This window comes from Nothobranchius furzeri, chromosome 6 (assembly GCF_043380555.1).
Source record: "Nothobranchius furzeri strain GRZ-AD chromosome 6, NfurGRZ-RIMD1, whole genome shotgun sequence".
NCBI classification, from domain to species: Eukaryota; Metazoa; Chordata; class Actinopteri; order Cyprinodontiformes; family Nothobranchiidae; genus Nothobranchius; species Nothobranchius furzeri.
Genome location: NC_091746.1, coordinates 63,970,050 through 63,982,508, shown reverse-complemented (window position 1 = coordinate 63,982,508; position 12,459 = coordinate 63,970,050). Strand labels below are relative to the sequence as shown.

Genomic DNA, 12,459 nt, shown 5'->3' with positions numbered 1-12,459 from the left:
GAGCACATCTGGATGCCCTCCGTTTCACCCAACAGACGGAAATATCCAGACTTCTAAGACAAAAAACAACCTAAAACCATTTAAAAGCAAAATATTATTATATCGACCTGGAAAGGGTGGCTTGCCAACTCCGGGTCGGGAGAGAGGTCCTACCTCAAGTGGAGGAGTTTAAATATCTCGGGGTCTTGTTCACGAGTGAGGGTAGGAGGGATCGGGAGATCGACAGGCGGATTGGTTCAGCGTCTGCAGTGATGCGGACGCAGAGCCGATCTGTCGTGGTGAAGAGGGAGCTGAGCCAGAAAGCCAGGCTCTCGATTTACCGGTCGATCTACGTCCCAATCCTCACCTATGGTCATGAGCTTTGGGTAATGACCGAAAACAAAATTGCGGATACAAGCGGCCGAAATGAGTTTCCTCCGTACGGTGGCCGGGCTCAACCTTAGAGATAGGGTGACGAGCTCGGACATTCGGGAGGGACACGGAGTAGAACCGCTGCTCATCCGGATCGAAAGGAATCAGTTGAGGTGGTTTGGGCATCTGGTCAGGATGCCTCCTGGACGCCTCCCTGGGGAGGTGTTTCGGGCATGTCCTGCCGGCAGGAGGCCCCCGGGTCAACCCAGGACACGTTGGAGAGGTTACATCTCCAATCTGGTCCGGGAACGCCTTGGGGTCCTGCCGGAGAAGCTGGTGGAGGTGACCGGGGAGAGGATGGTCTGGAGCTCCCTAGTTCGGATGCTGCCCTCGCGACCCGGACACAGATAAGCGGAGGAAGACGACGACGACGACGAATATTATTAAAACACATATGGCTTCTCTTCTTACTATTATTATCTTTTTATAAAAAGTAAAGAAGCAAAATAAAATAAAGCGTTTCAGTGATGATGGAGAATTAAGGCACCTGTCAGGGGCTCTATGTGCCTTGGATTAATACTGTGATGTGACTTAGGGATCAAGTCACTCCTGGACGTGGACACTTGAGACAATAAGTCTAAATCTCATGACAACAATAATTTACCCACTGACCACCTGCCATTTTCTTAGAGTGACCTGAGAGATCTTAGGATGCAAAAGTCTGTGTCTTCTAAAGGTTGACCAGTATGAGAGTCAATGACTGACGCCATAGCAAGACCCAACGGCTTGTATACAAACCAGATCGTTACCTGTAACTACACCAGTTAGTTATACACAAAATACCGACTTGTTCAAGGTTGGCGGGTACCTACGAGTACCTTTTACTCAACCGTCTAGAGTTTAAAAACGAAAGCCGTTACCAGAGGTGTGACCAAGTCACTGCTTTGCAAGTCACAAGTAAGATACAAGTCTTTCCAGTCAAGTCTTGAGTCAAGTCCAAGTCAAAGACAATCAAGTCCAAGTCGAGTCCAAAGTCAACGATGTGGAAGTCCGTCAAGTCCAAGTCCTTAACTTTGAATTTTCAAGTCATATTCAAGTCATCTGTCCAACTTCAATTTAACGACAATGATAATAAATAAAATCCAGAAATAAAGCTTAAAGCTTCATTTATTTGCTCAAAGCAGAAAGTGCAACTGAAACTGATTATAAACAAAGTGCTGCTGCATTTAGCAGAACAAGATCTAACCCAGAACCAAGAATGATTTATGATTTTTGTCCATGTCGTGCCACTTTTGCGCTAAAATATCAAATATGCTCAAGTCATCATCAAGTCAACAAATGCAAGTCGATTCAAGTTGCAAATCATTGGCTTTCAAGTCTGAGTCAAGTCGTAAGTCTTTATAGATTTGATCAAGTCAAGTCAGATGTCATTAAAATAATGACTCGAGTCTGACTCGAGTCCATGTCATGTGACTCGAGTCAACACCTCTGGCCGTTACTACCTCCACACCGCTTTTGGGATCACTTGGAAATTCCATGAAAACACAAAATTAGCCTGAGCAGAGTTAGACATGTAATGCAGTGGTCTCTAGTATTCCTGAATGCTCCGCGCGTTTATCTCTGTGGGGACAAAAGCTCTGGTGCTCCTGTTTCAGGAACTATAAGTCTGAAGGAGCAGAAGGCGGCAGGATTTGGTGTCCTTTTTCCTGAGCTTCGCATGTCTCGCCTCTGATTGGCTAACAGCAACACAACTCTACTGCTGACTGTTTGCTTTGCAACGTTGTTTTATCTCCACATATAACACAAGCCTGAAGGTGTTCTGCTGTGTGGCGGAGCTGCGAATGCTAACATTAGCTTCTACTAGCTGAGACGTTCTCTGCTGTTTCCCGGACGCTAAATCAACAACAGCCTTCCCCGTCGTGAGTCTAGATGGGTGAGTCCATCAGTGCTACTTTTTAGTGTGACGTAGATTTGCGTGGCTTTCTGACTCGTCTATTTTCTATCAGCGGCTAATGCAGGAAACGGGGCAGAAGACTGTTTCCACGTTCATTAAACTCAGAGTGACTGATCGTATTTAAAAGGAACAAAAACGGTTTCCTAGTGAACTTGGTCTTTAAGATTTTAGAAGAAAGGATGAATGCTTTTAGCAAACCTACAAAACGGCAACAAAAACTATTCAAGACAACCAGAAATGAAGCGTTTTCTCTGGAGAACCAGCCGTTATTCAACTGGACCACAGGATCAGGACACAAAACGCACATCCAGCGTTTAAAGCAGCAGCATAATCTGTGGAGATCCTCCGGGAAACAAGGAATGAAATCAGATTAGCTTAAATATGACAGAAAGGAAAACAAACACTCATCTTGTCTAATTAGAATCATAACTTCTAACTCTGCCCAGGTCTGCACATAGCCTGGCCAGCCACCCCCATGCTTCCTTATGGGAATAGTTCTCTGTGTAGAATTAAACAGAGGACGAGTCGGGCAGGCCAGGCTAGTCTGCACATCCTTTTCAGGCTATTTTCTTTTTTATGTTTTCATGAAGAACAAGAAACGTTGCAGAGTTTGTGCTGTAGCGTAGAAAGGACGGTCACTTAGAAGTTATCATAACGTTCCTTTCTGCGTCCTTTTGGGTCCCCAAAGGCACCCCTGGATGTGATGTTCCAGCCTGTTAACCAGGCCAGACTGATGCTGACTTATTTAAAAGATGACAATAATCCATGGCCTGGTGAATCATCCAATCCAAGTTCTAAACCAGAAAGTGACTTTCAGGATTTCTTATTTCATTTCCAAACAAAGAAAACCAATAAAACCTGCGTCAGATTCTTTGTCCAATGTTTTGCCTCCGGGGGGGGGGGGTGCGTACTCGTCAAACTAATTGCAAATGCTTTTGTTTATATAAAAATAAAAGCAGTTTAAATCATGTGCTCAGTGACTGAAGGATGAGACGTTTTTTCAGCATCTGCCGAAATAAAAACCACGTAGGAGCTGAAACAAAACACCAAACTTTGTTCTGACCTCTATGAGGTCCAAGTCTTCTTCTCTAGCATCTCCAAACTGGATCACTTTAGACATTTAAAGTTTGAATAGGCTCTATTTCTTCTTTGTGTGTGTGTGTGTGTGTGTGTGTCTACAGTTTGTGTCCCAAAGCTCTGAATTAAACCCGATGACTAAAAAGCTCTAATACAGTGCAACAGTATTTTTTCAGCTGATGCTTTTGCAGTGCACAAAAGATGTGGCTGTGTAAGAAACTCAAAGTAACAAGGTGAGATGTTTTATGACCTATTTTTTTTAGCTACATAACTTTAAAATACAGCATTTTCTGCTAAGAGCAGCCCTTCTTTATCACCTTTGTTGAAAACATATGAAACCCGTGTAGTGGCTGCGACTCCATCCAACATGTCCGTCCTGCACAGGGATATTAGGGACTGGGCTTGTAGATATTCTGTTCGTGTCTCACACAGCTTAGTTCAAGCTGAGCACCTGCAGAAGAGCGTCTGGCTTTTGCCTCCCTCCATTCAAGCAATTCTTTTGCAAAAAGCTCACAAATAGGAAAATAAAGTGTGAAAAGCAAACAGCAAAATGGAACTCCTAATCAAAATGTCTCGATTAGCTAAAGTGCAGGTTTGTGGTACTGTATGGTAGATTGTCAGGTGAGCCGTGAGGTCCACAGAGCTCCATAAAGCCTCCAGATAACACACCTGTTCTCTGCCAGCAGAACGTCACATTCTGCTAAAAGTTCACAGGAACACTGGAGAGAGCGCCTCATTGTTCATCAGTCACTGACGTCTCCTCTCAGTCCTAATGCCAGCGTGCTTTTCTCACCGGGAATAGCTGGGAGGGAACAGAGCTCTTTAAAGTCACGGCGGGAAATCGTTCCGAAGCAGCTGTGCCTCCAGAGTTTGCTCCGAGTGGTGGATGTAAAGAGGAGATGGAGGTCAGGATGGAGGAGGAGGACGCAGGCTCTTACACTTCCTCTCGTCCAAGTTCTTCCAGTAGTTGTAGTTCTCCGACAGGTGTTCTATCAGATTAGGGAGGCTGGCGAAGGCTGCAGGGACACAAAAAATGGCGAGGTTAGCAGAAGAAACAAAGTTTGGAGCATTAAAAGGAACATTTTTGTAAAATGTTGTTTTCTGAAACATGTAAAACTAAGTGTTGTGTTGACAGTCACAATAAAGCTCAGACAAGATAAGAATAGAGGTTCCCAACTCATTGTTTTAAAGTTGGAATCTTTAAGTCACTAATTATCATATGACTCTTGGTTGGGGCTCAAAATGGCCCAGGAGCCTCGATAAATGGCCACTTTATTGTGTACACCTGTCCAACTGCCAGTTAATTTCTAATCAGCCAATCACATGGTGGCAACTCAGTGCATTTAGGCATGCTCAACACGATTTGCTGCAGTTCAAATCGAGCTGCAGAACGGGGAAGAAAGGTGATTTAAATGTGATTTTGAACGTGGCATGGTTGTTGGTGCAGATGGGCTGGTCTGAGTAGTTCAGAAACTGCTGATCATCTGGGATTGTCCCACACAACCATCTCTAGGGTTTACAGAGAATGGTCTGAAAAAGGAAAAACATCCGGTGAGCGGCAGTTCTGTGGGTGAAAATGCCTTGTTGATGCCAGAGGTCAGAGGAGAACCAGACTGGTTTGAGCTGATAGAAAGGAAACATTAACTCATTAAACCACTTGTTACAACCAAGGCATGTAGAAGAGCATCTCTGAACGCACAACATGTCGAGTCTTGAGGCAGATGGGCTACAGCAGCAGAAGACCACATCCTGTCAGCTAATAACAGGAAACTGAGGCTACAATTAACACAGGCTCCCCAAAATGGACAATAGAAGATTGGAAAAATGTTGCCTGAACTGATGAGTCTCCATTTCTGTGACATTGATGGTTGGCTCAGAATTTGGCATCAACAACATGAAAGTACGAATCCATCTTGCCTTGTATCAACGTTTCAGGCTGGTGGTGGAGGTGTAATGGTGTGGTGGACACTTTCTTGGCACAATTTGGCCTCCTTAGTACTAACTGATTATCGTAGCAACGCCACAGCCTACCCGAGTATTGTTGCTGACTATGTCCATCCCTTTATGACTGCGGTGTACCCATCTTCTGATGGCTACTTTCAGCAGGGTAATGCATCACGTCATAAAGCTCCAATCATCTCAGCCTGGTTTCTTGAACATGACGATGAGTTCATTGTACTCAAATGACCTCCACAGTCACCAGATCTTAGTCCAATAGAGCACATTTGGGATGTGGTGGAACGGAAGATTCACGTCATACATGTGCAGCTGACAAATCAGCAGCAACTGCATTAAGCTATCATGTCAATATGATCCAAGATCTTTGAGGAATGTTTCCAGTACCTTGTTGAATCTTTGCCATGAAGGATTAAGTCAGTTCTGAAGGCAAAAGGGGGTCCAACCCGGTACTAGCAAGGTGTACCCAATAAAGTGGCCAGTGAGTGTACAGTCCCATAATAAACTACAATGGAAAAACTGGTGTGACCCGCCCACTCAGCCATGACGTGAATATTAAATGAGCTGTGTGTGGACTGGAGAGCTTACCCTGATGGCTCTATGAAGCTGCCTGAAGCTAGAAACTCTGTACAGCCAAGCACAGCATCCACACAACTCAACAGGGCAATGTGGCAGAGGAGTCAAGTGCCCGCCTCGTTATCAGAGGGTTACAGGTTCAAGCACTGTCCATCGTAATTGTTGTGTCTTTGGGCAAGGCACTTTTCCTTTCCTTCTGGTGGTCTGAGGGACCAGTGGCGCTACCATCACATCTGTCAGTGCAGCTGTGGTTGTAGTGTGGCTCACCAGTGTGTGAATGTGTGTGGGTAAATTACTGTTGTGTTGTAAAGTGCCTTGGGGGGTTGATAACCCTAGAACGCACTATATCAAAAACAGGCCATTTGCCAATTAGCCAAGCTATGGATTTATTTGGGATTCATTTATAGTCAGGATATTCCCAATACAACATTTTTTGTTCCCAGTACGTTTTTTGTTGTTTTCCTGTCATCCAAGAAGAAAACGAAGGTAGCAGAAGTCCGGACTAGCGTTGTTCTGCCATTACTAAATTACTAAGAAAGCAGGTAGGAGGCAGCACAGACTTTTTGGTATAGCAAATGAGACAGCCCAAGTTGCCTATATGCAACAACAAGGTAGATGTGGTTTAACATTCTAGCACCCCTTTAATGTTACACCACAACAAACTTTATTTATAAAGGTAAAGTCCCATCAGTCATCACACACTGGTGAATGAAGTTCATCTCCACATTCGACCCATCCCCGTGGGGAGCGGTGAGCTGCAGCTGTGGCCGCACTCGGGAACTATTTGATGGTTTAACCCCCAATCCAACCCCTAAGGCTGAGTGTCAAGCAGGGAGGCATCGGCTCCCATTTTTAAGTCTTTGGTATGACCCGACTGGGAATTGAACCCCGAGCTCCCAGTCCCTGAACACAAAGCCACTGAGAAGGTTGGACAGAGGATGAAGTGCTTTTCTGCTCTCTGATCAACATCAAATCCACTGTGTTAAGTCATTTTAGGGATAACATTTCTGTGTACCATTTCAAAACAAACAGGAGTGGAAGGATTACAGAGGAAATTAGGAAAATAACACTTCAGCTAGAACCTGATAGAAAGTCGCTGCAGATCTGTGTTTCCACGAGGATGTGTGTGGTGAGTTCATGCTGAGCAGACGATGTCATACACACTCCGTCATGTTGCTCCCACATTTAAGGGGCCACAAGGTCTAAAGGTCTCCATTCTGTTCTTTCTCACACACAAAGCTTTTGCTCTGCAGAGTCTGAGTTGTTTACATCGTTATTTCCGGCTTGTTAACGACCGCACTGCATCTGTGACCCTTGGCGTGAACCCACAGCGACCCGGGTGAACTGAAACGACTGTATGTGTGTTTATATTTATGTGAAGTTCTGCTCCACTACTCATCCCTCCCCAGATCCAGTGATTTCAAACACACATCTCTTCCTCTATTTTCCCCAGCTTTCCCTGCACTGATGCTCTCGCAGTTCTCTCCCTATCCCTCTGGGATTTGGAAATCTTTCCGTGACATCAGAGCTGTGCTGACAGTAAACAAGTCCCCTATGGGGTCCATACTAAGACAGGAGTTAATTTTAAACATCATAATCATTTACTATACTGCATTTGGCAAAAAGAAGGCTTATTCGTTCAGTCTCAGTTGTTAAAAGAAACCTGAAACCTCGGAGATGACTCGATCAGTGGTGGGTCACCAGCCACACAGGAGGTCTCGAGATGATTTCCTCAAATCAAAATCTAGTTGAAAAACAATTACTGAATCATGTTTCTAACATAATTGTTTAAAAAACGCTACTAAATTAGTAATATGAGCTGAAGCAGTTCTGTTCCAGGTCAGTTGTCAGATCCCGGTGATCACGATGGCCAGCCCCCCCCCCCCCCCCCCCCCCCCCGACTGCTTCTACAGTTCTGATCAACTGAAATGTTTAGGGGCCGCCAGTTTCAGCACCTCAAAAAACACGATTCCTTCAGGTGCTACCGTAAACTCTGCTGCAGAATCAGTAATATCAATAATGGAGAATAAACGACGAGCAAATAAATAAATAAAAAACAACCAATAGGAACACTTTCTTGACTTTTTTCCAAGTGACTTTGGCAGCTGTGTTGGCAAACACTTACATTTGTGCAGTCCTCTTAAACAGATTTACAGCCTATGGTGGAAATGGACCATGAGCGGCATCGTCTAAGCAGCAAGCTGTATTCCAGAAGTACTCGGTGTACTAACCCCCAACCAAAGTATTTGGACACCGTGTTACTTTTAGTTCTCCGTCTATGTTGTTGAAATGCAGACAAATGCTTTCTGTGGTTCGAACTTAGAAAAACGTGTCTTAACTGATCAGCTTAGCGATGAGCGTTGGTGATTTGTCTTGTAACCACTGCTGTGAAAAAGATTTCATCCCTGCAGATTTCTTTTCTGTTTCAGATCAGCGAACCACTTTCAACACTGAGTTCAGCTTTAGCAGCCACCTCACCCAGACTAAATTACCATCAGACCAGTAGAAACAATAAACCACGTCAATAGAGCCTGTCTGACAACTTGAAGTAGGATGAAAATCTCAAAAAGCAGCACATCATGCAGGGCCGGATTTAGCCAGCCCTACAAAGGGGTGTGGGTAGATTATCGGGGGGGGGGGGTGGGGGTGGGGGGAGTGGGGACAGGTCTGGAAAATAATTTTTCAGGTGTCACATGCCCCCAAATCCCTAAAATGCATAGAAAACTATGCTATCATCATTACAGTTCTTCTATCCATAAATCTATCTTTTCCTCTGATCCATTCCTTACACTACCCTCTGCATTTACCCGGGCTTGTTCCCTATTGGGGCTGCATCCATCTATCTATCTATCTATCTATCTATCTATCTATCTATCTATCTATCTATCTATCTATCTATCTATCTATCTATCTATCTATCTATCTATCTATCTATCTATCTATCTATCTATCTATCTATCTATCTATCTATCTATCTATCTATCATCTGTCTGTCTGCCTGTCTGTCTTTTAACTTTTTAATGTATTTTATCTTTTTTATGTCTAATCTATTTTGTCTGTCTATCCTTCAGTTTTTTAATTGTACTCATATATTTTTATTTCTTTTTTTTAGAATTTTTGTTGTTTTTATTTCTTTATGGCTTTTATCAGTCATTACAGCATCAGCCGTCTGCTTTTCTGTGCAAAAGTCCTAACGAATGAATCCATATCTAGGCCTGATGTCATGGCCTTCTCGTGAGCCAGAATGACTACATTTCTTTTTCTCTCGTGTAGCGTAGTACGGCGGAACGGGGTAAGAACACGAGCCAAAGTGAAGAAAGAGCTCTCGCGTGATGCTGCTGATATTCCAATCACAAGGGAGGTCACATACATCTGATGGAGCTGAGGAAAAGCATTCTTATACCCGTGTAGATATTTGCAAACAGTGGAGAGGTCTACAAACTTTGTAAAAAGCTTGTTTTTCTTTGTCTTTTAGCAGCTGGTGCAGGTGTGCTGGTTAATGTCTCACCTTCCTCATCTCTCATCTGCTTCAAAGCCTGCAGAGATGCACTGACTACTTCTGAAGCACAGCACAGGTCAACAGAATGAGACTGCAGCATAGAATTGGCAGACTTCAAGGAACCCAGAACTTTTAGGATGAATTTTCCGATTTCAAAGAAATCGTGCCTCCTTAACATCGTCAACAGTCCTGATGCCTCTGTACAGATATCAACAGCAGCAGCTCTGTCCTCTGTAACCTCTGACAGGATACTCATGATAGCATCCTGATTCTCCACAAGGCACTTGGTCACATCATAGTGGCTTGTCCACCTGATCTCCAACAGTCGTTTCAGGGAGGGAACGTCATGGTTCTGTGAAACATAATGACGGTGGAAAAATGAGTGTAGACATCCTGAAAGATCAAAAAAGGTTTTTGCACATGGCGCTGCCTGCATTGCATGAACAACTGCCAAGTGCAGCTGGTGGTTGTAGCAGTGGATGTTGGGAATATCCTTCCCTACCTTCTTCTGCAGTAAGGCCTGAACCCCACCCCTGACCTCCATCATAGCACTGACTGATCATTTCAGCTGCACTATAGCTTGAGTCAGAGAGATGCTTGAGAATTTGGGTAGCAATGAATTCAGCATTTAACTCACTGAGGTCAAGCAGACCGATCAGGCGTTCCTCTGGAATGCCATTACAGACTAATCTAACTATGACTGACTGATTCTCCATGTTGTGGCCACCAGCCTGGCCACTTTGGATGCAGGAGCCAGGATCACCCAGCCCTGGTGATCAGCCTAACACCGCCCCTCCTCCTCCTGTCTTCCAGGCTGCTGAGGAGCACAGCTGAGAAGCCATTACAATCTATGGTAGAGGACCCCCTTGCCTGTGTCCAAGTCAATTAGGACCCCCAACCACAGCTTCTACCTGCATTCACACATTAAAAGTGATGAATTAAAAACTTTATAGAGTTTTTACTGTTATACAGACCTTTGAGTTTACTATAGGGTGTGTTTTGGGGGATTTATGAATGCTTTTTTTACAAATATAACCTTAGAGACCTCATAGCTTCAGCACAGACACAATTGAGGGGACCTCCTTGGGGGGGGTCACAGATGCAAGGTCCACTGGTTTACAATGAACACACCCTATCACGTGTCAGATGCGCTGCAGAAGTGTGTTGTTGCACCAATCTGATAAAGATAGGCTTGGGTTCTATTTTTGATGTTCCACACTTTCAGAACACATCAAACTCCACAGTTAAGGGTAGGGAACCATGGTCCTGGAGAGCCATGATCCAGCTTGTTTTAGAGGTTTCCCTGCTTGGACAAGGCTTTTGTATTGGCAGTAGAGAACCACAACATCATATACGACACCAACGTCTCCATCCACGGTTGTTACAGAGATCTTGTAATTCTCTGGTAAGTTTGTGATCCTGTGAGTCCAGCTATGTGGGTTGCTATGTAACGCTGGGGATTTACACGCTGCTGGGGTCATGATGAAACCGCATAGATGCTAAAATGCACTGCTCAGACATCTGGTGTAAACTGGGGGTCATTTGGGTAAAGTTAAGCTCAGAGTTCAAGATTCGACAGTTAGAAGAAGACAAGGGGGCAAAGGGGCATTATGGGAAAGTTCCAAGGCCAAAACCTCCATTCACAAAAAGAACACAAAGCTGTGTTGCAGTTGGATTCCCAAGACTACGAGGGAATGGGAAAGAATTTGGAAACTTTCAAACTTTGAAAATTCAGAAAAACACCATACCAACTGGCAAACATGGTAGTGGTAGTGTGATGGCCTGTGGCTGCTGATTTAGGACCATTTGATGTAATTGACGGAACCATGAATTCTGCTCTGGGAATATCTGACCTTTGATTTTGATGGGTTGTTAAGCCGGAAAACCATCTGTTAGTCGTGTTTCCACTATAGGAGGCCCAGAGATTTTTGGGAGAGAGCGATACAGTGGCTTGGCCCTATCAACCGTTGTGTCTCCATCCAAAATCAGACATTCCGTACTTGCTAAGATGTCAGCATTATTGTCGTTAGTTCTGCAGTGAGTGACATCACTGATCAGCGTCAATAGGTGTCCACGGACATTAATAAAACAAAAAGTATGCTCGTCTTTCTTCCGGCTCTTGGAGAGTACAGACGCTTTATTCTCCTCTCCCTCCCTCCTTATCCCAAGGCTCTTTGTCCTGCCTGTGCACGGCGCTTTCTGCATTTTTTCTGGAAACTGGAAATTATTAAACATGGATCTGGTCAGTTGGTCTCTCAACGAGATTGACAAATTTTTTTCAATGATGAGAATGGGAGAAGGGGCTCCCGGATGCCCCTCTGGGACAGAGCCAGCTGGGCATATCATGGAGTCCTGGAAACAGTGGAACCTGATCTGCCTCTCTCAACTGCCTGTAGAGGATTCTGAAGATGTCTGGATATACATTGTTTTGGTGTCGGGATTCCTGCTGTTTGGCCTGAGCGGTTACCTGGCTTACTGGAAAATTAACGCGCTTTCGAGGAATATTGGCTCAATCCCGGAGCTCAGGGATGGAATGCATCGCGCTGTGAACTCACAAACTCAAATAATTGTCGAGATGGTTCATAATCTTGGAACTTTGTCTGAGATTCAGGCTCTGGCACAAAAGGTGGATACCATCAAGGAGCGAGTGGACGGATCAGCATGGATTGGGATTGATTAACTACACCATTATTGGATCTAGAGGGGTTGAGGACCAACAGAACTTTAAGACAGAGAGGAAATTATCTCTGTCTGTACCCAAAACAATTATTATCTGAATCTGGCGCCCTTGGAGCCTGTGAGGCTGAAGTGTAAACATCCCTCAGAAGAAATGTGGAATGCTGCCGTCGCTATGGAAACTCTTTCTCCCTATCCCAGCCTGGGCAGGACTGTGACCGGTGAAGGCCATGGAACCGTATCTAGGAGTCAGTGAGTGCGTTTACATGCAGCCAGTAACACTTTTAAAACCCGAATATTCACAATAACCCGGTTCCGCACGGCCATGTAAACACCGCCAAAAACCCGGATATGCTCATAATCGGGTTTT

At 44.5% G+C, this 12,459-nt stretch overlaps 1 protein-coding gene across 2 annotated transcripts in view; it reads right to left on the bottom strand.

Moving 5' to 3' along the window:
- Positions 1 to 4,090: 4,090 nt before the first annotated feature.
- pde8b (phosphodiesterase 8B) overlaps positions 4,091 to 12,459 on the bottom strand; it is a 72,206-nt gene continuing 63,837 nt past the window's right edge. For both annotated transcript variants that reach the window (XM_015943116.3, XM_070552434.1), the window contains exon 21: positions 4,091 to 4,398. In XM_015943116.3, coding sequence (XP_015798602.1) covers positions 4,289 to 4,398 — 110 coding nt within the window. In that variant the 3' untranslated portion in view covers positions 4,091 to 4,288. The remainder of the gene's footprint in view (positions 4,399 to 12,459) is intronic.